The sequence below is a fragment of the Sceloporus undulatus genome, chromosome 2, assembly GCF_019175285.1.
Source record: "Sceloporus undulatus isolate JIND9_A2432 ecotype Alabama chromosome 2, SceUnd_v1.1, whole genome shotgun sequence".
Taxonomy (NCBI): domain Eukaryota; kingdom Metazoa; phylum Chordata; class Lepidosauria; order Squamata; family Phrynosomatidae; genus Sceloporus; species Sceloporus undulatus.
In genome coordinates this window covers 125,001,574-125,025,841 of record NC_056523.1, presented here as the reverse complement: position 1 = coordinate 125,025,841, position 24,268 = coordinate 125,001,574, and the positions used below count along the sequence as shown (strand labels likewise).

General features: G+C 42.1%; 1 protein-coding gene and 1 long non-coding RNA gene across 8 annotated transcripts in view; one reads left to right on the top strand and one right to left on the bottom strand.

Annotated features, from left to right (window-relative positions):
* Positions 1-19,805, top strand: part of C2H19orf67 (chromosome 2 C19orf67 homolog) — a 20,302-nt gene extending 497 nt beyond the window's left edge. Inside the window, exons 1-8 of one of the 7 annotated variants that reach the window (XM_042449279.1) lie at positions 659-674; positions 6,077-6,378; positions 8,302-8,446; positions 10,925-11,025; positions 11,973-12,158; positions 13,358-13,480; positions 18,999-19,146; positions 19,576-19,805. In XM_042449279.1, the coding sequence (XP_042305213.1) occupies positions 6,101-6,378; positions 8,302-8,446; positions 10,925-11,025; positions 11,973-12,158; positions 13,358-13,480; positions 18,999-19,146 (981 nt within the window). In that variant the 5' untranslated portion in view covers positions 659-674; positions 6,077-6,100 and the 3' untranslated portion in view covers positions 19,576-19,805. Of the gene's footprint in view, positions 1-658; positions 675-2,617; positions 2,805-6,034; positions 6,379-7,784; positions 8,097-8,301; positions 8,447-10,924; positions 11,026-11,972; positions 12,159-13,357; positions 13,481-18,998; positions 19,147-19,575 lie in introns of those variants that run through there. The other 6 variants (XM_042449282.1, XM_042449278.1, XM_042449281.1 and 3 more) reach the window with 6 other exon arrangements.
* Positions 1-23,197, bottom strand: part of LOC121921347 — a 42,341-nt gene extending 19,144 nt beyond the window's left edge. The window contains exon 1 of the long non-coding RNA XR_006101903.1: positions 23,117-23,197. This is a non-coding gene — a long non-coding RNA (uncharacterized LOC121921347). The remainder of the gene's footprint in view (positions 1-23,116) is intronic.
* Between the last annotated feature and the right edge of the window lie 1,071 nt (positions 23,198-24,268).

Here is a 24,268-nt window from a genome sequence, read left to right as displayed (position 1 = left end):
ATAATGTATATTCTGCCTTTTCCTGAGGTAATCAAGGCAGATTACAACACAAATATAGCAATAAAGTATCATAAGAATAAAAATTCATAATAATAAACAACCCCATATCCCAACTCTCCCCCCAATCATAAAAACATTAACCAGAGGGCAATAAAATATAAATTAATCAACAAGATAAATTTAAAAAATCAAATACAGATTTGCTAAAATTATGGGTAGATTTGAGGCAAGACATGATAGTGTGTGGGCTACTCCCAGTGTCAGTTATGGGTGAGTTGCCATTTTCTTCCAAATGTTTCTAGTTCACACAAGCTGACTCTAGCACACCATCACCATCATACTCAGCATTATTTTTATTGAAGACCTAATGACACATCAACAAGGCTGTATCTCAGTATCACAAAACATAGGCCACAGGGCCGTAGCTAGTGTAGGGCAAGCGGGGCAAGGCCCTTGGGCCCCCAGTCAAAGGGGGCCCCACACCGCCAAAAATACATCGATTCACAAACGGTCACAGAAATGGAAACGATGTCGAAAGATAAATCGCTTCCAATTAATCCGGGTTAACGTTACGTCATTCTGACGTACTATTGATTGACAACTCCAAATAAGGTATGCAGGAGAAGAATCGCTTTATTTCATGCCAAGTGAGAATGCTTACAGAACGCTTGCAGGTAAAAACTTCGATTTAAATAACCAGATGGGAACGATGAATAAAGCGATTCGGATAGCGGGATAAGAACAGTGTTATTTTGAATCGATTTTATTAAAAACGTTTTATTTTAAATCGTTTAAAATCTTAAGTTGGAACATCCCCTCTGTCTTCCCTGCATGGCCCGCCCAGCCTCTCTCCCCCAAGGGAATCAGGAAGACTCGAGTTGTGGCCATGTGGGGCCTGAGGGGGAGGTGCCAGGCTGGCAAAAGGGAGCTCTGGAGGAGAGGGAGGGAGGGAAGGACGAGAGGCTGCATCAGGCTGCATCCACACTGGAGAAATAACGCTTTAACTCTTTTTCTGGCTCACAGCTATGGAACTCTGGGAGTTGGAGCATGCTGTAGGGCCCAGATATCAAGGCTTGAGTGTTTTCCTGGCTCAAAGCTATGGAACTCTGGGAGTTGGAGCATGTTGTGGGGCCCAGATATCGAGGCTTGAGTGTTTTTCTGGCTCAAGGCTATGGAACTCTGGCAGTTGGAGCATGCTGCCCTGGGGCCCAGATATCAAGGCTTGAGTGTTTTTCTGGCTCAAGGCTATGGAACTCTGGGAGTTGACATATGTTGTGGGGCCCAGAGCTCAAAGCTTAACTCTTTTCTGGCCTCCTTTTATAGGACATGTTCTACATTTCACACTTCTACCCAGAAGGAATTTCAAAACATACAGTACTCTATTTTTTGTAAGATGACCAAATGTCCTCCTTTTCTAGGACGTGTCCTATGCTTCAACTTTCTGGCCAGGAGCAATGTCAAAATGTCCTCCATTTTACCTGGGTGACCAGACGTCATCCTTTATCCAGGACACATCCTACATTTCTGCACAGGAGGAATTTCAAAATGTCCTGGTTTGTTCAGAGGGTTTGCTTTTGCCAGTGTTTCCTTGAGGCTGAGAGTGTGTGACTTACATGCCTAGTGGGTTTTCTTGCTTTGTTCAGAGAGTTTGCCTTTGGTGACTTGGGAGTGTGAGAGTGTATGAGTTTGTGCCTTGAAGAGGTTTTCTTGGGAGGTTTGTTCAGAGAGGGTTGCCATTCTCTGAGGCTGAGGGAATGTGACTTGCCCCAAGGTTTTCTTGGAAGATTTGTTCAGAGGGAATTTCTCTTCACCTTCCCTTAAGACTGAGAGAGTATGACAAGCCCAGTGGGTTTTTTATACCCAAAGAAGGGATCGAACCTTGGTTCTCCACCGCTGCCTCCTCCCGCACTTCCTCAGATGCATTTAGTCTCAGAGGTGCTCCAAAATCTCTATGTCTTTGAATTCTTTTATTATTATTATTATTATTAACTGAAAGAAAGAAGTTGGCAGCATGAGCTTTCCTAAAGTCTGCTTCCTCAGATGCATTTAGTCTCAGAGGTGCAACAAGATCTCCACAATATAAGCATTTATATTACTTTTAAAAAAAAAAATTAATAATGTTTTTGGATTTTGTTGTTTGTTTGTTTTTGTTTTATTTATATACCACTATTCCAAAGATCATAGCGGTGAACAGCAAGTAAGCTAATTAGCAAGTAAGCAAATAAGTCAGAAACAACTTGAAGGCAAGCAACAACAACAACAACAACTGTTTGTATCATAAGAATAAATCATCCTTCATCAACATATTTTCTGATAGCAAACTTGAGTGGTCCAATACTAAAGGGGGCATCTTATGTATGTAGAGGCATATGTCTGTGAAGTAAAATTTATTTAACAAAACAAATCCAGATTTCTTGGCAAGAAAGCTGATGGCACTTATGAGACCAGGAAGGCTCTCAAGAAATTAGAGATCGGAGAAACTATATGAGTTTAATAGTGGATAAGTCAATGGTTGAGAACAGTTGAGACAGAGAACATGAGGATGTCAGTTGAAAACCATCCCAATTCAAAACACGGAAGGTAGGGTGGGGGCAGGGAGGGAACCAGTCAACTGACGCGCTTGGCAGTTTATAGCCAGTGCTCTGGAGGTGAGGGTTATTGCTGAGAAGGAAGGATGCCTGCTATGTGGCTGAAAAATTCCCCACCACTATGCAGAACTATACAAGGATTATCTTGGGGGTCAAGGAGGGTCAGGCCTAATTATACTTGGAAAGGGGACCCCAAAAGAATACCAAACGCTGGAGGTTGTATTGCAGAGGAAGGCAATAACAAACTACCTCTGAGTACTCCTTACCTAAGAACACCATGTGAAATCCATGGGCTCATCATAGATAACTTAAAGGCACACGTAGACACACAAGATTCAGTCCCCTCAACCATGCTGTCCACATTATATATTATTACTTATTAAACAGTGAACAATTACAAGGGTACAGCACTTAGAAAAATTTTAAATCTTTTGAGGAAAAAAACCTGGAGATTTATCCCAGCTTGTAATATTTGCACTTATTTACAAATATACAGATTGAAGAGAGGGGAAAGCAGATAGTTTAAATATACCTGCAGTACAAATTTCATGCCCCCACATCAGATGTTCAGAGAGGCCTCCTCATATGTTCTTAGGATGATGTTGCTCTTGTTGTTGTGTGCCTCCAAGTTGTTTCTGAGTTATGGCAACCCTAAGGTGAACCTATCATGGGGTTTTCTTGGCAATCTTAGGCTACAGAGGCTGAAAGGAGAGGAGAGGAGAGGAGAAGATCTCCATCTTCTTTCTATGCTTCTGGCCACCAGCTGTAACTGTAGCCTGTCTCTTTTGTTCCCCTCTCTGTCTTACATACATGGATAAACACAAAATCACACATACAATCTTTCTCTCACGCTATCACCCTTAGTTAGGGTGGGGGGAAAGAAAATGCCTATTGCCAAAATGGTTGCTACCTTCCAGGGTGTCTTCTAGTAACTGCTGACCAGTGGGAAACCTAAGGTCCCAGGACCACAGGAAGATATTGGCCTGGTTTTATTAAGCCCTGCTTTGCAAGCCACACACCACTTGGGCTCTGACTTTGCCTGGCTTTGATTCTGGATGCACCAGCTCCAGGAATCTTAGTGGATTTTAACTGGAAAGCCATTTTCATATCCTTCTTACGAACTATTTACCTGTAATTTTTCTAACAAAAGACATGTCTGGCACCCTTTAACTGACACTTAGAGAAGCTTCCAGCAATCTTTCTGACTTGCATAATTCCCAAACCTGTCATATTACTTAATTTTAAAATTTGATTTACATCCAACCTTTACAATGATTACAAAAACTGTAGTTATAACTGTAGCACACTTAGTTTGGGAACTCTTCTTGCTTCAGGTCTGGGACTTCTACTGCTACAGCATACCACAGGAGAAGGGCAAGTCAGATGGATAGGGAAAGGTTGCCATTTACCCCCTCCCCATTCCTGTTGCTCATTCCTCTCATCAGCAGAATTCAAAGAGCCTACAAGCTCTTATTTCAGGCTGTATGAAGCCCTGAATAAACACTCTTCAGAAAGAGGACGACATTGCAACATATGTCACATGGTCCCACCTGTAAAGCAAATTTAGCACATGCCCCCATACATTTTGCAGTATACACATAATTAAAAAAAAGTTTGCATATGTGTAACCCCAAGTCGGAACAGTGTATGCAGTGTACTTTCCATCTTAGTCTCACCCTATGAGATAGGCTATTAATCATTATTAATTAGTAACCCACAAAGGCATGTGAGACTGCTTGTAGAGAGGGGAGAATGTCACCAAGGGAAGATTCTGAATTTGAAAACAGGACTTCATCTATTATATCTCAGTGGCTTTAACAGGGTGGAAGGGTAATGGTTCATCTTATAGTAAAACCTATTCTAAAAAAGCCCTCCCTCGACCCCCTGGTTCATAATAATTATCGGCCTGTTTCGCTGCTACCATTTTTGGGGAAGGTGATCGAGAGGGCGGTTGCAATCCAGCTTCAGGCGGTCTTGGATGAAACGGATTATCTGGACCCATTTCAAACTGGCTTCCGGGCGGGCTACGGGGTTGAGACGGCCATGGTCGCCTTGGTCGATGATCTCCGTCTGAGCGTCGACAGGGGAAGCGTGTCCCTGTTGGTGCTCTTGGACATCTCAGCGGCTTTCGATACCATAGACCATGGTATCCTTCTGGGACGCCTGGCAGAGGTGGGAATCGGGGGCACTGCGCTCCAGTGGTTCCGGTCCTACCTCTCTGGGAGGTCCCAGATGGTGCAGCTGGGAGACGTGTGCTCCGACGAGAGGCCCCTTAAAACCGGGGTCCCTCAAGGGGCCATTCTGTCTCCCATGCTATTTAACATTTACATGAAACCGCTGGAAGAGATCATCCGGAGACATGGGGCGCGGGGTTATCAGTACGCTGATGACACCCAAATCATTTTCTCTATGTCTCCGACTGATGCAGTGACTGGGGATGGGGTCTCTCCTCTCGTGGCCTGTCTAGAGTCAGTAATGGGCTGGATGAGGGAAAACCGACTCAAATTGAATCCAGAGAAAACGGAGGTACTAGTTATAGGTTCCCCTGGTCCAGGAATGGCGGTGGTTCCACCTGTCCTGAACGGGGTCACGCTCCCTGTGAAGGACTCCGTGCGCAGTCTGGGGGTGCTTCTTGACTCGTCGCTACACCTGACTGCTCAGGTGAATGCGACGGTCAAGAGCACCTGTTATCAGCTTCGGCTTATTCGCCAGCTGCGCCCATACCTGGCGCAGAGGGACCTAGAAACTGTTGTACATGCTCTGGTAACCTCGAGATTGGATTTCTGCAATGTACTCTACTTGGGGCAACCCTTATATCAAACTCGGAAGCTGCAAATGGTTCAGAACATGGCAGCCCGGCTCGTCACTGGTGCTCCCAGGACCAGCCATATAACACCGGCATTGAAAGATCTCCATTGGTTGCCTATCCGCTTCCGGGCCCAATATAAGGCGTTGGTTATTACCTATAAAGCCCTAAATGGCTTGGGTCCAGGTTACCTAAAGGATCGCCTCTCCCCGTACATTCCGCCTCGCACCCTCAGGACATCTGGGCAGCAGCTACTGAAGGTGCCTGGGGCTAGATTGTCCTCCACCACAAGGAGGACATTTTCCACTGCTGCCCCAGCCCTTTGGAATACGCTGCCCACTGAGCTCCGCTCGACTACCACCCTGGCCCAATTCAGGAAGTATTTGAAGACCTTCCTGTTCCAACAGGCATTCCCCGATTAAAAATCCTGTGGGCCTCCCTCCTCTTTCGTGGCCAAGAGGAAGGGCTTTGGGGCTTTTAGCCTGTGTTTTTTATTATTGTTTATATGTGATGTATTTTGGATTTTATTGTATGTATTGTTGTTTTAAATTTTATACTGTAAGCCGCCCTGATCGAAGGAAGGTGCGGGATATAAATAAAAACTTTATTTATTATTATTTATCTTTCACATGAGCTCTGGTGTGTTGCAATGTTGCTTAGTTCCCTACTTTTTTCTTGGCAGATTCCCTGAGACAAGTGTCTGAAGATGGCAGGCAAGCAGGGCTACAGTTGCCTCTCAGATGGCTGTGTGGATGTTCCATCTTCTAGCCCTGAAGGCACTCTGAGCCTCAGTCCTCGTAGCCCAGGGCTGTGTCTCATCTCTCCTCCCATTGCTGAATCCCATTGGCTGAGCAATATGCCATCACAGCCTGAGTCACCATCAGAAATGAATGTCATTTTGGAGGAGCTTCTAGCTCCCATTACAGAAAAGCTTAAGTACTTGCTGAAGAAAGCAGAAGACTTCCAGACATACCTATTGTACAGGTTGAAGCTGGTTGGGCAATGGGTTAGGGAAACATATACAGCAAGCATCACTCTTTCCTCCAAGGTGAGGAAGCTTTGGCCCTCCAGATGTGCAAGACACTATCCCCCAGAAGCCCCAATCGTCATGGCCAATGGGAGAAATGTATGGATGCTATTGCCTAATACAGGCTTTTTAGAGTGATCTGATGTAGGGGACCAACAATTTCTCCCCAATGTGCCAAGAACCAGTATCATATTTGTGCCTATTTGCAACAATTATTTCTTTTCTTTTCTTTTCCTTTCTTTCTTTCTTAGAAGCTGTCTATGGACTGGATACAGATGGCTCAAGGACCAACACTGGTCCATGAACCACCACTAGTCTAATACATCTGAAGGGCTAAAGGTTCCCTGGAGTTGCTCCTGGCTGTCCAAACAGCCCATTTAAGGTTTACTTAAACATGAATATGGAAATAAGAAAGAGATGCTGATTGATGAGAAGATGAAGGAAAGAGGGGGGATGGGATGATGGATGGATGGGTGGATGGGCTGGTACTCAAACAAGGATGATGTGTCCCCAGGGCTAATTTCAAGAGGAGGGAAGGTATGTTTATCAACCATCTAAGTTAGCTTAGCTAAATCTCTGCTTCTGTCTCCCTTGTTCAAGTGTGTGCCTGCAAGTCATTTGCATTCCTGTCTATTGACTTATAATAAAAGAGAGAACTTTTGATCAAATGCAAAGATCCCAATATTCAGTTTTGTCTTTACTTTCATGTATAGTCATCAGGTGGTTCTTCCTTTTTGAAAGCCCTCTGACATCAGAGTCAGGTCAAACAATTCACTGATTTGGCTGAGTACTGGAAATGACTTGAACAGTGTAAGTGCCCACTGTTAGTAGCACTGCTAGTAACCACAAGGTGGGCTTGAGGCAAAGGAAATTGGCAAAATACAAAACAAAACAAAACAACCCAAAAACAAAACAAAACACAGCACTGCCAGGAAATCATAACATGCTGCCCTCCTCTTCCTCTGGGTGGCATTGCATCTCTCTCATCCACATTACTTCACTGGGCTCACTACAAATTCAAAGGGTTTGCCACTGTTTGTCCCAGCCCTTGGGCTCTAAACCACTGCTTATGGTAACCCTTTACTTATTGGCTATCTTAGAGCTTTATCACACTAGCGAGATCCCACGAGAAAATGAGAGTTAAACGAGAATTAAGTTAATTAAATTAAGTTGAATTTAAATAGAACTTGCAAATTTGGAAAGTTTATCAGACTAATTGCTGCTAAAATGAAATAATGTGAAGTTAATCCGCAGTTAAAGTGGAGAAAACCAGTAGCTTTTTAAATTCGGTTTGTTCCAAATTTAAAAAGCTGCTGGTTTCCTCCATTTTGCATTTGGATTAACTTTGCATTATTTCACATTAACTGTGATGTCATGTGATAAACTTTGGGCATTTCCGGGTTATCTTTGCATTATATCACATTTAACTCCTGTTTTCCCACGGGATCTCACTAGTGTGGTAAACTTCTTAGAGAGAAGTATGCATTTTTGCCAGAGAGAGAGAGCATGCGTCAAAAAGCTGTCCAGTCAGCTGGTATCAGACAGGAAGTAGAATGTGGCAGATACTAGCAGAACATTATGTCAAAGAAATTAATATGGCATCTTTTCCAACCAATGCTGCCTGTAAGACACTCCATGACGCTAGTTATCCAACATATGATAATGTTATCACATAGTAAGTAGAATCTATTGACAACCTATTGATACCGATACCAAAATTGAAAGGCATACTCCATCTGAAAGGATTAACTTACAAAACTAGACAGTGCTTGAAATGGAAAATGTTTTCACAATCCATGCCCTAGCCTATGTGTTTTTGTTATTAATGAGAGCTGAGCTAAAGAGTGTGTGATGACCTATAGTGGGCTTCCTATTTTCAGCAGGGACAGAATGCAGAAGGAGCAATTCGCCAAAGCTATGCCTACATTCCTACAGATGTGTCAGCCATACTTCCACTACCTGGAATCCACAGCACGCAGCTGTACACCTTATTTAAGGCCCCCACAAGAGCCGGTGCGGAGACGGGTGAGTATTTTGTTGGAAGACGGATAGGCCTTGTAAAGTTGAGTGGTATGCTTTATCCAACCAGACTCAAACATAAAGAACATTCTATTTGTATCTTTATGAACCTAGGATGTACCTACACTGTAGAAATAAAGCAGTTTGACACCATGTTAACTGTCATGATGCTATCTTAGGACTTTTTCACACGTGGACCTATGTTCTTCCATCCCAAAAATGGTTAAAGTGGTGGCATCCCACAAAAGCAAGGCCATTTGCTATTGGTTATCACACACAGAGCACAAAAAGGGGTTAAATGCACATTAAAGTGGGCCCAATGCGAATTTGGCTATCAAAAGGAGACAAACAAATCCCCCCAGTGCCCCCCCACACACACACACAAGAAAGAAAGTAAGAAAGGAGAGGGCTGGGTTCATAAAGCTGCCTGAATCTACAGAGGGCTGAAACTCCCCGATGCCCTCCTTTTCCAGGACATGTCCTCCATTTCTCCTTCCTTTCCAGGAGGACTTCCAAAATGTCCTCCCTCTGCCTTCTCCCACCAGCTGATCCCTTAATTAGAGCCTGCAAAGAGGAGGAAAGCAGCCAGGTGAGGCTAAAGAGGAGTGTGTGTGTGTGTGTTTTCCTTTAAGAAGAGAGCATTCTCCCTCTTTGGCACAGCAAGTGAAGAGACATCTGGAGGCTTGGTTTTTCACATGGTGGCCATTACATGAAGGGAGTCAATTAGCAAGCAAAATGGACATACAAATATGGTAGTTTTGCGAATTTGCTTATTTCCTGATTCACCTCACATTCTCTCTGGAATCTCTCCTGATTGCGTGCAGCGTCATGTGAAAAGCAGCTGCGAACTTGTCCCTAAACCCCTGGATGACCCTGTATTGGCACCACTTTAACCCTCCAATTTCCCCCCGTGCAAAAAAGCTCCTATAGAATCATGGAGTTTATAGTTTGGCAAGGGACCAGACTTCTCTGACAGACCAGGCTGAATACCTCACCAAACTACAAATCCCAGGATTCCTCAGGATGGAGCCATGACCATTAAAGTGGGGTCAAACTGCTTTATTTCTGCAGTGTGACGAGTCTCTAATCTGAGAAGGAAGAGGAAATGGTTTCTAGTGATGAAAGATGCTGATGGAATAAAAATGCTTCTTAATTTGGTTCAGGGAAAGAAAATGAAATTATTTAAAAGACTTCTGTTTTATCAAGGCTACCATTTCCCATTCAAAATCAAACATTTTTTCTGTAAATTTCCAAAATGGCAATTTAAGTTTCAGCTCCTCCTTGCACATGCCTTCAAGTCTCCTGTCAATTTATGGCTACCCCATGAATTTCATAGGATTTTCTTAGACAAGGAACACTCAGAGGTGGTTTTGCCCATTCCTTCCCCTGAAATATAGCCTACAGGACCTGGTATTTGTTGACAATCTCCCATCCAAATACTAACCAGAGCCAATTCTGCTTAGCTTCCAAAGCCAGACAGGATCTGATGCCTTTAGGGCAGGAGTTCCCAACCTTTTTAACTCAAGGAGTCCTAAGGGCTCCATCGAGCATAGGTTGGGAACCGTTGCTTCAGGGGTAGGCAACCTGCGGCCCGCGGGCCGGATGCCAGCCCGGTCCTGTCGCCGATTGCCGCCGGAGCCTTTGGCCTCTCACGTGAGGGCATGGGGCCTTTGGCCTATCAGGAGGAGGTGGGCAAGGGGAGGCAAGCAGCAGGCAAGGGGTGCAGGTGGTGGGCAAGGGGGGCAATTGTCTATAGAAGCCTCTGAAACATGCATTTATATTAACATTTTTTTAAAAATCAGCAAATTTTTTTTGCGTGTCCTCCATTTTTTTAAAAAAGTGTCCTCCATTTGAAAATTTTGTCCCACATTTGTCCCGGTTTATTTATTTATTTAATTCTTTTTAACATTGTTTATTTATTTATTTATTGGCTTCGGCCCCCCAGTTGTCTGAGGGACAGCAACCCGGCCCCTGGCTCAAAAAGGTTGCCTACCCCTGCTTTAGGGTACAGTGCTTCCTCGGGTTACGAAATTAATTCGTTCCGCAGCCGCTTTCGTAACCCGAAAAGCCTTCGTAAGCCGAAATGCCATAGGCGCTAATGGGGAAAAGCCGCGATTCCGTGTGAAATAGCGCCGAAAAGCACCAAAATTTTTTTCGTAACCCGAAAAAACATTCGTAACCCGGAACAATTATTTCCTATGGGATTTTTTCGTATCCCGGAAATTTCGTAACCTGGGTATTTCGTATCCCGAGGTACCACTGTATTTAGGCCAGCATTGCCAATGTTGAGGGATTATCAGAGCTGCAGTACAAAACCATATGATAATTTTAGCTGCTAGAAGGATGTATGAGAGAGGCCATTTGGCAGTGTTCAGAGGAATCTCAGTCAGTTCTTGCCTGCTATTGCTCAAGACTTGGTCATTTCAGTCTCCATTCTTAGAAGAATGTCTAACTCAAGTTGCTGTTTTTATCTTTATCCCACAGCTCCTGGAGATCTCTCAGCAACTGGCTTGTCAACTTGAGCAACTGGTTTTGATGTATGCTTCCTTCAGCTTTGTGTCCCTGGAAGATACAGATCCATTCAGGTACATGACAGTCTCCAAGACTGTAGCTCCATGTGCTTCTGTGTGGTACAAATGGCTACCATACTATGAGGGAAGGAACAGACAGATTCACAAATCTGGTGGTTGCTGGTCATTAAGTGTTCAAGAATGAAGAAAATTGGCTCTTCCAAATGAAATCAGGAGCAATTTTTGTACCATGAAGGACACAAGATCAATCTAAAAATGATTTTTTAAAATCAATAACATTCTTTTATTTTGTAAAAACAAAACATTTTTTAAAAGCTTAGGATTTAAAAACTAGATTAAAGATGTTATTTGTTTTTGGCTATCCCCTTCCCTAAGTTAGCCTTGTTTTGTTTTCACACATACAAACACACACATAAATTTAAACCTGCTGTTCAGTTGCAACTACAGTGGGCTCTTTGTCTCTACTGTCCCACATGGATACCAAAATCCATTCTCACCCCAGTATATACAATGGTGTAGTAAAATGGTGTCCATTATATAAAATGGCAAAATCAAGGTTGTTTTTCGGATTTTTAAGAAAATATATTTTCAAGCCAAAGATGGGTGAATCTGTGAATGCAGAATCTGTTGATACAGAGGGCCAATGATATCTTGGTTGTGCTTGGCTATTTAGAGGGCAGTCCCTACATATCACAATATAATCATAGAATCATAGAGTTGGAAGAGACCGCAAGGGCCATCCAGTCCAACCCCCTGCCATGCAGGAACTCTCAATCAAAGCATCCCCAACAGATGTCCATCCAGCCTCTGTTTAAAGACCTCCAATGAAGGAAACTCCACTACACTCTGAGGGAGTGTGTTCCACTGTCAAACAGCCCTTACTGTTAAGAAGTTCCTCCTAATGTTGAGGTGGAATCTCTTTTGTGCTTCTATCCGACTTCCTATCTTGTTGTCTATATTCATGTGTAAATTCTATTTTTCTGTCTCAAAATCTCTACCAGTGTCTCATGTTTCTTCTGTGGCAAGTTTTGGTTGAATGAGACGCGACAAGTTTCCATCTTTCAATATTGCATCTCAGCGCCCTACACAGCTGCCCATGTTCCTCACAATTTATACAAAAAGATGCGCTGGAACCTTGACATCTTGGAAGGGTCTGCTGGCAAGAACCAAACACCAAAGACAGAATAGTGAGTTGTCAAACACACAAGTGATGTGCAATGTGGGGAAGATAGAAAAGTGAATGATAGGTAGGGAGAGCAGGACAATTTAGATCATCCCTCCTTTTTTCCCCTGGAGCCTTTTCGTGGAAATATTGTAGGAAAATGGAGTAGGGAATAGTTTCTTTCAGGATGGTAAATGAAATATTTGAGACAATGTGTTCATCTTTTTTCTTCTACCCCAAAATTATTTCTAAAAACCAAGTAGTGGCCAGACTTGTATGTATAATTATGTACAATATTACAGTTCCTTGTCTTGTTTCCCTTTTCTGTTGTTTATTTGTTGTTTTTTTGAGAAAGAAATGAGTACTTTATGCCTAACTTATTGAGGACTCTAGGAGGCCACATAATTTTGTTCTCTTGATGTTGATGGTTTCTCTGTTTTTATTGTGTTTTTCCCCTGCTTCTAATAAACCAGCAAAACCAAAAGGGTTCACAATCTTTGCTTCAAAAATAAAACTAAATTTAATTTGCAATTATTTTTGAAGGAACTGCACTTTTATTTTAGTAAACATAATTTTATGTCAAACCAAGTTATAAATAATCTATGCCGCTACAATAACAGAGCAACTTTATACACTGAAAGGGCAATAATATTGCACCTTTTTCATTTAAAAAAATACCCCTCCCCCCAATCAACAGGGAAAAAAAGTCTCCCATGGCTTCAAAATTTCTGGAAATCTTACATTTGTAACAGAGGGACTTGAATAGTGGTACAGATCAGTGGTTACCCTCTCTCCTACCTTTTGGGTTTAGAGAATGGAAGCATTCACTAGGTATTACTGATCAGCTGCTGCAAGTGCTGTTTTTTTAGCCTAGTGCCAAGATGGCATCAGCAATGGTTTGGTGAATGGCCTGTGTTCATAATGTTACCGTCACTGTCTGTACTGTACTTTCGGCATTTCATTTCTCCATGACCTCACTGTCTACAATTCCCACTTTAGCCATAGATAGACCACACATTCTGGATACTTTCTGTGCATCTGTTATAGCAGGCAATCATCTGTAAAAGCTCTCTAAGGTTTTTAAGAAGCTCCTCCTGCAACAGGCAAGCACAGCTCACCTTTTAGAAGCTGCTGTAGTGGTTTTTATTATATTTTGGTTGCTGGAACCTTGAATGAAGCTTCTTCCTCATTCTGATCCTTTGCGATCTCGCCCTTTTCTTGCAGCTATTTCCTGTGCTTCCGCGACACAGGTGATGAAGCAACAGTGAAGATGCAGAAGCTCTGGTCCATTGGACGCTGGGTGCCTGTAGATCCAGACAGCGAGCACAGCTCTGATGTGCTCTCTTGGTATGTATACAAAATAGCAGGGCTAGTCTAAACAGAGCAGGAAAACATCAGGCTGGCAATAATGGTGCACTGTCTAGCTTCTGTCCAACCTTGATATAAAAACTACAATACATCTGGATCACTGTTTCTCTAGCATGTTATTTATTTATTTATTGTATTTATATCCTACTCTTCAGCTGAAAGGCAAGCTCCATGCATATTTATATGACACAGACGAAGTCCACTGGAATACATTGTTTTCTTTTGAATGGGTCCAGGCACACATTTAACCATGGGTGACTGGTCGCTTACAAAGTGATATTTAGGGACTGTTGCAATAGCCAAACAGAAAAGTACTGTATTGTCTTTCTGAATGGCCAATGAAATTGTTCACATCTTCAGTTTGACCCTTCAATCCTGTATTTCCTGCAAGCTGGTCTGCTGCTGAAGCTTGAGCTCCTTATTAGCTAATGTTTTTAATAAAATCAACACTCCTTCTAAATTCCCCAGCAAACCCTCACCTGCAAACACATAGAAATCAACTGAACTTCCAAATATTATCAGTCCTTAAACAATGCAGCAGAATGGATGGGTTCAATGAACCCATAGAAATGTTTTTACTTCCAAATGATCATGGTGATGTAGAGTGAAGAATGTCACACTGCTCATCTGCACAGATAGGAAGATGCTCTGTTTCAGATCTGGTTATTTCTCCACTTACTGTAGGGGTGCCAAAAGTGTGGTTGTTGGGCTCTAGAATCACAGGCTTCAAAGTTTTCTCATAGCTCTCTGGGTCACAATTTCACCATATTTGGCTGGGTTGGAGCATTTTAGGCCCAGGCGAGATATTTCTCCCCAGGAGGAAGTAACTCAGATATCAACTACTGTTAGGAGAGAAAAGGCCTATTCTTTGCCTAAAATAGGCAAAAAGTTGGGTTTTTAGTTGTTGTCTTTTACAAGAAGGTGCTGTCCTCCAAGTTCTTCCTCCTCCTGAAACCTCAACAGATTCTAGTCCACTGAAGTCTTGTCAAATTATTAGTGGCACTCTCCCGGAACTCTAGCAGAGGCCCTTCCCATCATTAGCTAACTGATCTTTCATGCAGAGATGTTGGGCATTGAACCTGAGACTTTCATCCTGAGAAATACATGTTCATTCAAAACCTATTGTCCCTACTTGCCACAGAAATATATTGGTACATCTTGTGAAGCTGGACGATTGTTTATGGAAAATAGGTAAATGATATTAGCTTACCTCACAAGGCTGCTTTTTAGAATGTAGGGATAATTTATCTGAAACCCAGAAAAGATATTATATGACTGACAAAAATGCCCATAAGTTGACAGAAGGAGGGGTTGTTACTACCCCAGAGTCTCTAGGAGCTGAAAGCAGTAACCTTTCCAACAGCCTCATGTGATAGGTCATTATCATTTTTATCATGAATGGACTAATAAATTGGTGGGTGGGTGAGCACAGGTTTGCATTAAAGTGTTTGTAATGGGGGTGATTGGGCCTAAAACCCTAAAGACACCAGATCCATCTGATCTTGGAAGCTAAGTAGGGTCAACCCCAGATAGTACTTGTATGGGAGATTGCCAAGAAAAACCAGGTGCTATAGGCTATGTTTCAAAGGAAGGATCTGGCAAAACCACCTCTGAGGATTCCTTGCCTAAGAAAGCCCTATGAAATTCATGGGGCCATTATAAGGTCACTTTATGCTACGTATATACATACATAAGGGGGTGATGTACAGACTTAGGGTTGCCATAACCCCCCTGGGGGCGTGACAAACCCGATTTTTGGCCCCTTGGCACGGTCACGGCACGGTTTGGCTCTTAGCCCTGGGTTGAGCTGGTTGCCGCCGCCGCCGCCACAACCATGGCTGTTATGCAGCCGCCACCGTCATTGCTGCTGCGGCTGCTGCTGCAGCCTTTTCGCTGCCTGACTCGCTCTCCTGCCCTTCAGGCTGGCTGGCCAATGGCTGGACAGCCCTCCCCTGCTGTTGGAGCCTGTGACTGCTAGCAGGAGGCAGGGCTGTTTCAGCTCCACTCTCCCCATTGGCCAGCCAGCCTCAAGAGGAGGAGTGTCTCCTCTTTGGTCCCTGGCGCGGGCCGAGGGCAGAAAAGAGCCTTGCCGGCAAGCCATTTTTCTTCCTTTCCTTTTTCTTCCCCTATTTTTTCTTCTCTTCTTCTTCTTTTTCCTCCTCCTCCTCTTTGTTTTCTTCCCCTCTTTCTCTTCCCGCTCCTCTTCTTCTTTTTCTTCCCCTTTTTTCTTTTCTTTCCCTCTTCCCTTTCCTTTTTCTCCTCGGCTGCTGCTGCTGCTGCTGTTGTGGTTGCTGTCGTGTGCCCAACTCCTTTCTGACTAATGGCAACCCTCCCTAGCCTCCCTTCGCTAGCCCTTCCTTCTCTAACGCCCTTATTTATTCCTTTCTATCTAAACCTCTATCTATTTACCCCCCCCTAAGCCCCCCTCCTCTTCTTCTCAAGGATCCAGGGCTTCTCAGGGCTTTGCCCCCATGCAAAAAGAAAAAGACTGACCCACAAATCCCCCTTATAGTAAGTGGAGATACACTGTATCTGGGGGAAAAGAGAGGGTTGCAGGGAGCAAGGAGAAGGAGGAAGGGGGCAATTGCTAAGAAGGCTTGGAACATATAGTTTGCCAGCTCAAGGGGCTGCCTGTCTACCTTGGCTCAAATGCTGAGGATGCCTGGACTTGTGCTGCTGTGTGTGTTTTGGAATTGGGGGGGGGGGTGACCAGAAAGGGAAGTACATTTCTGCCATCTGTCGAGATATAATGCCAAATGTCCTCCATTTTGAGCATGCCTAAGAAACATGAGTTTATATCAATACTTTTTTAAAACAATTATTTTTTGTGTGTGTCCTCCATTTAAAAAATATGTCCTACATTTGGGGCTAAATTTTGTCCTACGTTGTCCTACATTCTCCCCCCCCATTTTTCCCGGTTTTGAGGTTGACAGTTATGGCAACCCTATGTACAGTGCATGACAGAAGTACAATAAAGCCTGTAATAGTGGCTTCAGCTGATAACAGCAAAGTGCAAAGCAAAGTGCTTGTTGCACTGATGCATGATTGTAGGCTATAGCTTGGTTGGCTGGCCTATCATGTCACATAGCTAAGAAAAGAAATATTGGGGTATCAGCCTATGAAAAAGCACAATGAAAACAGAGTTATGTTGGCCACAGACTCTCTTGCTATGATTAGAGTATAAAAACCGTATATGCCTTTACAACCAGTAACCTTAGCGGTATTTGTGATCCTGGTAATCCATGTAAGGGTTGCCTAGCTGTAGGAAAATGGCTCACAGTTTGGGTGTGAGAGAAATGAATTTCTCCACCTTATATGGTAGGCATGTTGGTGTAATAGATATTCACTTGCTGTGTGTGGTTGAAAAGGGGGAAAAACCCAACCATTGGCTTCATCTCTCTTCCACAGCCAACCTGTTTTCTTTATTTGGATGTCTGTATCATTGGTGGATATGTATCTTAACAACAACCCAGCAGGGCACAGCATATGGCAGCTTCTTAATAATCTGTTAAGAGATGCTGAGGTGCCCACCTGCTGAGGAGTGCTCAAAGAACATATTCTAAAAGACTATGGATCTAATTGTTTCCAGACTTTTAAAAAATGTTGACACTTTTAAGGGGGGGGGGTACAATCCTCAAAGTGTTTCTAATGTATGAAATATAATATTCTAGGGATGCTGATAAATTTTGAGACTGGAGATTTCTCATAATTACTCCTAAGTGTAAAGTATTGTCTATGCATTTCTCACCCAAACTGAAATATGAGCTCTTATCAGAATACTGAGAAACAGTCTTTGCTGGTATCTTGAAACTCTCAGGTTATACACAAGATAGGCGGTGTTTTATTCTGCATCTGTTTCCTCTTACCTCTTTAGGTCAACCCCCCAAAAATGCAAAATGTGTCTTATTTTCAGAAGTTATCATAGCCTTCAGTATGTCATGTTGAAAAATAAATAAATCCTGCTCTGCAAAGACACATAGTCATGAATTTTAACACAGCTGAAACATGAGATTATGTTTTTAATTTCTTTTACAAGAAATTATATGAAAACCATAAGAACCAAACTGATATAGCAGTTAGAGTGCTGGTCTGGGACTTTATTGGAGAAATCCAGGCCATTGTCCCCACTGATGAAGCTCATTTTAGGTCAGCCACTCTTTCTCATCCTAACCTACCTCACAAGGCTATTGTGAGATGAACATGGGAGGGAGGAAAGCCATGTATGCTGTCTTGAGCATAACAGAAAAAAGGCAGGATTTAAAACTAATGAAAGAACACACAACACTCTATCACTGATTGCTCCTGAACGCAGTACAGTTATAATTTGATGGCTTTCCAAAGTTTTATGAAATGTACCTAAAACATATGTTACAAACTGCTGCCTCTGTTCTAATGAGTGGGATGTAATTTCCTACACATTTTTAGCATGGCAAAAACAAATGTAGCTTATACTTGCTGTTTGGTTCAATATTATGACTGACAACTGATAACTGAAAGATGGTACATGATGACTGCAAGAAAACAAACAAAGAAGCAACCATGGAAATGATAAACAGGCAAAAGGCATTTCAAACACTGATATTTATTTATTTGGAGGGAGAAGCTCTTAGGAAAATTACATTTACATTTTTACTATTACTTTTTTGGATTATAGCCAAAATCTCCCATTTTAGCTGGGAGATTCTGGAAGTTGTACTACCAAAAAGTGACTTTTCGGAGATTTGATTTTATTAGAAACACATTCTGTTGGAGACAAGTATGTAATAGTTTAGTACTAGGCATCAACACAAGTGACTGGAAAAGCCTAGGATAAATATATTCTATACATACACCTGTTGGGATGCCTCATAGTTTATGTCTATTTAGAGCAAGCGTGGGAAAGTGCAAAATGTAAGCCACAGATAGCCCCAATTATTTTTTGATAGCTCCTAGGCCCCCTCAGAACATACGTACACACCCATTTTTTTTTCCAGGCAATAAATCTCCCTTAAATTGCCACAAAACTGCAAAAAAATTGACAGTTTTAGTTCATTCCCTGCTACAAATCCCAAATTCAGGAAGCTTGCCAAATTTTAAAAAAAAATACTGAAAGGAAGATATGTAGGTAATTTTAATTTTAATTGTTTTTACATTTTTGCAGTAAAGGTTTTAAAGTGTTTTTATCTTGTGAGCTGCCTTTGGTCCCTTTCCTTGGAGAAGGACGGCATAGAAATGAAATAAATAAATAAATAAATAATAGGTTTTTCATTTTTCAGCCAAAAGTGAAGGTGATGTCATGTCACTTCTTATCACTCATGATATTTCAAATATTCGCTTTTGGCAAGCACAGAAGTGAAATATCCTCCCTGCATAGTTCCTTTCTACTGATCTAGAGCCATGCTGTAGTCATGTTGACTGTCCATTAAAACAAGGGGAATGAGCTCCCTGGGAACATATCTGGATAGCAGGAATACCATCAGAATTGACAACACTGACTTTACTCCCTTTCTCCGTATAGGGTGTTGTGTCACCAGCCCATGGGAGATTACCAGCAGCTCCTGACCATTGGATTTGAGGAACCTTCCCACACCTTAGCCACAGATCTCTTTGTGCAGATGTTTAATGCTCAGTGTTCAGGCCTGCTTAACCAAGAGTCCTCCTGCTAGGTGAGTCCAAAAGAACAAGTGGATATGGATGGATGGTAGACCATCCATATACCTTAACTGTGTTTTACCAAGCTCAGTTCTCTGCTTCCCACTAACATCACCAATACTAAATCAGTAGGCACATTGTGCTAGGTTGTACAGCAAGATTAGGCTAGAGTAGAGCTATCTCACTTTAGGATTTGAGGTACCAAGGGACCAAAAATAATCTTGATCCCCCATCACTTCTGCTTCTTTAACCCTGTTCTTAGATTACATTACAAATTTGAAATATATATATTTTTAAAAGTTAGTGGCCACTGCTACTGGTTTCCCACAGCTGGCCACTGATCCCTGTCAAGATCAAACATATCACAGACATGTGAAGACCCTTGTGATCTCTCTTACATGCTGCTGTGGGACAGAGCTGAAGTCCAATTTTCTTTCTTTCAGGGACAGCCGGAGACACTTCATGATGGCCAGTTACTGAACACAGGCTAAATGTATAATCTTAGCAATTTAGGGCTTTATTTCCTTCTGAGGGCACATTCTTCTTGTTCCCACTTCCTTCTAATCTCTAACCATCTGGCTCATGGCTCAGGGCTGATCCATGTCTCTGGAGGAGAGATCCCCAAAAATGTTGGATTGTTTTCAAACAAGTGTATGGTCTAACTTCATGAATAAAGCAATATATTCTGTTTTTACACATTTTTTTTTAATACTGGTGGCTATTTCCAGTCTTGATCCTGATGTAGAGCAGCTTTGCTAGTATGTGGAAGGATGTGGAGTGGTCAGTATCTCCCCTCAGCTCCAATTTTTTCTTATTCATTCACTGATTCATATTTTTAATATCTAAGATGCCACAAAATAAGAAATATAAAACTATCTAAAAACAAATGCTACCAAGAAGCATAAAAAACTTTATTAAGCAAACAAACAAAAAATAGAACAGCAAATCTAAAAAATTAAGACAAAGTTGACTCCAAATGATACACAACTATGTCTGCAGTGCCATGAAGAAGCCTACAGATTTGTAGCCATTTGCACATTTCTGAGGAGGAACTAATGCAGCTTAGTAAAGGTAGCCACAGATCCCATCTACTACTGAAATCCCTGCAGTCATGGGAGCTTGAACAGAATCTCTTTAATGCACAGATAGAGCTTTGAGGGCTGGACTAGGATTCTGGAGATCAAGTTTTGAATCCCTGCTTTTCAGCCATGGAAATCCACTGTGTGCCCTTGGACAAGACATCCTCTCTCAGCCTGAGAAGCAAGGGCAACCCCCCACTGAACAAATCTTGCCAAGAAAACTCAGTGATAGGGTCTCCATTACTTGAGAGCACACAATGACAAAAAATAAAAATCATGGATGGAGAACAGATGTTTTAGAACACAACCTACTGACCCTGCTAGTTAGGGTTTTGGGAGTTGAGGTCTCAAACATCTAGAGAGCAAAATTTTCAACTTTTCTGCTTTAATGAACTTTAGTGAGCAGTCTGTGTGTGTTAGGGGGAAATACTTATGAGTATTCCTTGCCTACACATGGGCTACTTAAAGGCACATAAAAATTGAGTCAACTATGCAGATCCCAGATGGTTAATTATAAATGTGCCATTAATTAATAATAAGGTCTAAGGGAACCTAGCCACAGAAATAAAATACAACCTTTAAAAAAAAAACCTCACCATCAAGATAAAAACAATCATTTAAAAAAAAAAGTCATCAACAGATTTTAAACATGCATTTTAACTATTTACAGAAACCCATTGGCAGCCAATGCAAAATTGGAACCAATGCATCTGACTGCATAGATCACAAAAAGCTATGGATGGCTCTTAAAGTCATGGGAGTGCTCCCTTATCTGATAGTAACTGATGATAACTCTGTACTGGGGACAAGAGGCTGATAGTCCCGATGATAGTCTGATAATCCCAATGATAAATCTATACTCAGAAAAGAGTGTTGTGTTGGAACAGAATCTGGAGAAAGATTTGTTGTTAGTTGTCAAAGGGGTCAGGCAAGGCTGAATTCTGTCACCCTATTTGTTCAACTTGTATGCAGAGAATATCATAAGAAAAGTAGGTTTAGACTCAGAAGAAGGAGGAATAAAGGTAGGAGGAAGAAACATCAACAATCTAAGATATGTGGACAACACCATATTACTAGCAGAAAACATCACAAATTTGGAAAAATTAATAAGGAAGATCAAAGGAAGATCAAAAAGCTTGATGCTGAACATAAAGAAAATAAAAATAATGACCAAAGAAGGGATACATAAATTCAACCTAGAAAATGAGGAAATCAAAATAGTTGGAGAGTTCCTGTATTTGGATCAAACATTGATCAGAACAGAGACTGCAGTCAAGAAATCAGAAGATTAAGAATGGGAAAGGCAGCTATGAAAGATCTAGACAGGATCCTAAAAAAAAAAGATATATGGGTTTTTTGTGGGTTTTTCGGGCTATGTGGCCATGTTCTAGAAAATTTTCTTCCTGACGTTTCACCAGCCTCCTCTTTTGCATTAGCCTCCCAGCCTGAGGCCAGCCATCAGTAACAGAACAATACACATGCAAATCACTCCTGCATTCCCAGGCTCACACAGTATATATAGACCCACTTTTTCCAGGCAAGCATTCTCTGAAGATGCCGGCCACAGATACAAGGGTCATCATGACTCAGGATTGACCAAATAATAATAGCATTTAGCTAAAACAATTTGAAATTCCACACATTAAACTCCAAAGTTACAAAGGTAACATGAGGCTACGCAAATCAGAAAGGCTGCACATGTTACAACTGTAATATTTCAAGGGCCCCAGGCTAGGAGTGATCAGCACAGATTTACTGCAGGTACACAGGAGTTGCTAACATTAAAATATTTGTGTCCAAGAAGTCCTGGTTAAACCTTGGGTTGGGAGGACTGAGAGCAGAAATGCTGAGTCAGAGAAGGGCAAGCAGAAAAACAGGTGTAGAATGGCTCTGCCATCTAGTGGCAAAGTGAGGCTGTACAGGTTTTTATTAGTTGTAAGTATGTACTCAGATATACACAAATGAAAATAACACAAAATTCAGACCCCACAAAGCAGTGATACCTTTTTTTGGACCAACTAAAAACACAAAAGACATCATGAAAGCTTTTGAAGCTCCATTGGCTTCTTCATCAGGCAAAAGATGTTTAAAAATCATACAGGAGTCAATGGTCTTCATTTTGTATCAGAAGTTGTTTCTATTGTAGATAAGTTGGCTAGGAGTGATCTCAGTGCAAGCAGAGGTCACTTCCCTTCTTGGCTATGTGGAAACTGAGGCCCGTTACAGACCACCCAAAAGGGGCAGTCTCAGGCCGCTGCCGGTTGCAGCGCTGAGGAGTCACAGCAGCCAAACCGCGTGACTCCTCCGCGCTGCAAAGAAGGAGCGCGAAAATCGCGCTCCTTCGAGCAACCTGGAAGAAATGCTGCAAGTGCCAAAGCGTGCACTCACGGCGTCACTTCCGGGCCGCAACGTGCGGACGCAGAGCGTCCACTATGTCAAAATGGCGGCGGCCATGTGGAACGGCCGCTGCCATTTGTTACAGACTCTGTCTGTAATAGGGTAAGGGGCGTCTGGAAGAAACGCCCCTTTTTCAAAATGGGACATCCTAAGGACACCAGAGAACTCTGACAGACAGAGAAGGCTAAATGTCTCACAAAACTACAGCTCCCTGAATTCCTAGTATTGACCCAGAGGTGTCAAAGCAATCTCAAACTGGATTATTTTTGCAGTGTGTTTTGCATCTTTGTCTCAAAGGTGCTACAAGATCTCTTTACATACTTCCATGTCTCTGTCCTTTGTGGTGCCATAGCCCCCTTTCTTAGGCAAAGATTTTGTTGCATTTTGTTTCACAGCCAACACAGCTTTCCTTGAATATGTTTCACAAATAATAACATGAAACATGAAAAGAAAGGGCCATAATAAAATCTACAAATAAATGCATGTTAATGATGGCAGAAATACTCACTGCTAGACCTTGCATTCTGTGGAATTGTTTCATCCCACAACATAAGCAGCAGCAACAGCAAAGGATCAAGGCCATGCTAGTTTGTAGTTCAGCTTTTCTATTTCATGCTTCAGCAGCCAAGTCCAAAGGTATCCCAACACAGACAGGACTACACTGTTTGATGTCTAGAGCAGACCTATTAATGGCTAGAACTTTCCTGTAATTTGTTATGGTGAGCAAAGCTTTCTAAAATATACAGGTCTCTCTAATGTTCAAACAATTAAAAATCAGAAATCAGTAACAAGAATATACCAGTAAGCAAATGTATAATGGGCATATGTATTGTTTTGCGACCAGAAAGGACTCTGCTGACAGATTCATGTGATCCTGAAGCCACACTGAAATAGAACTTATTGTTATGGGATAGAAAAGTGAAGTGATTCAACTCCTCTGCTTGCTGAAGTGTTTCTAAGTGTGTAAAGCTTGTGGAATTTTAACAATCTTTTCAAAGCTTTGTCTGCAGTGATATCGTAAACGTAGAATTCAAAGACACAGCCATCTTTGTCTGAAAAATAAGTATGCAAAGGGACATTGCAACACCTTTGAGACTAACTGAAAGAAGTTGGTAGCATGATCTTAGTAGACTTGAGCATTTGCTACTACCCCCTGCTTTAGGCACAGAGTATGAAATGTGAAGCTGAAGGCTTTCATGGCCAGCATCCATATTTTTTTGTGGGTTTTTTGGGCTATGTGGCCATGCTCTAGAAGAGTTTATTCCTGACGTTTCGCCAGCATTCGCCACCAGCAAAATAATAACATGAAATGTATAGAGCCAGTGTGCTGTAGTGGGTTGATGGCTAGACTGGACTTTGGAGAGAGGAGGGTTCGAATCCTGATCTGTGCAGGGTGACCAGATGTCCTAACCACAAAGGAGGGAAAGGTATTGCAAAATTTAAGACGTTCAAGAAAAAAAGAACACTACAAAATAAAAGCTAAAAACACTCATATAAATATAGATTCCTGTTTCTTATAATGGAGGGTGTTTTGAGATTCCTCCTAGCTGAAAGGCTGAAATATAGAGGGTACACTTAAAGTGGAATTTTACTATGCTCAAAAAGTACTGAAATGTATGGAGGGCAAGGGTTGCCAGGATGGTGGACATCAGGTCATGTC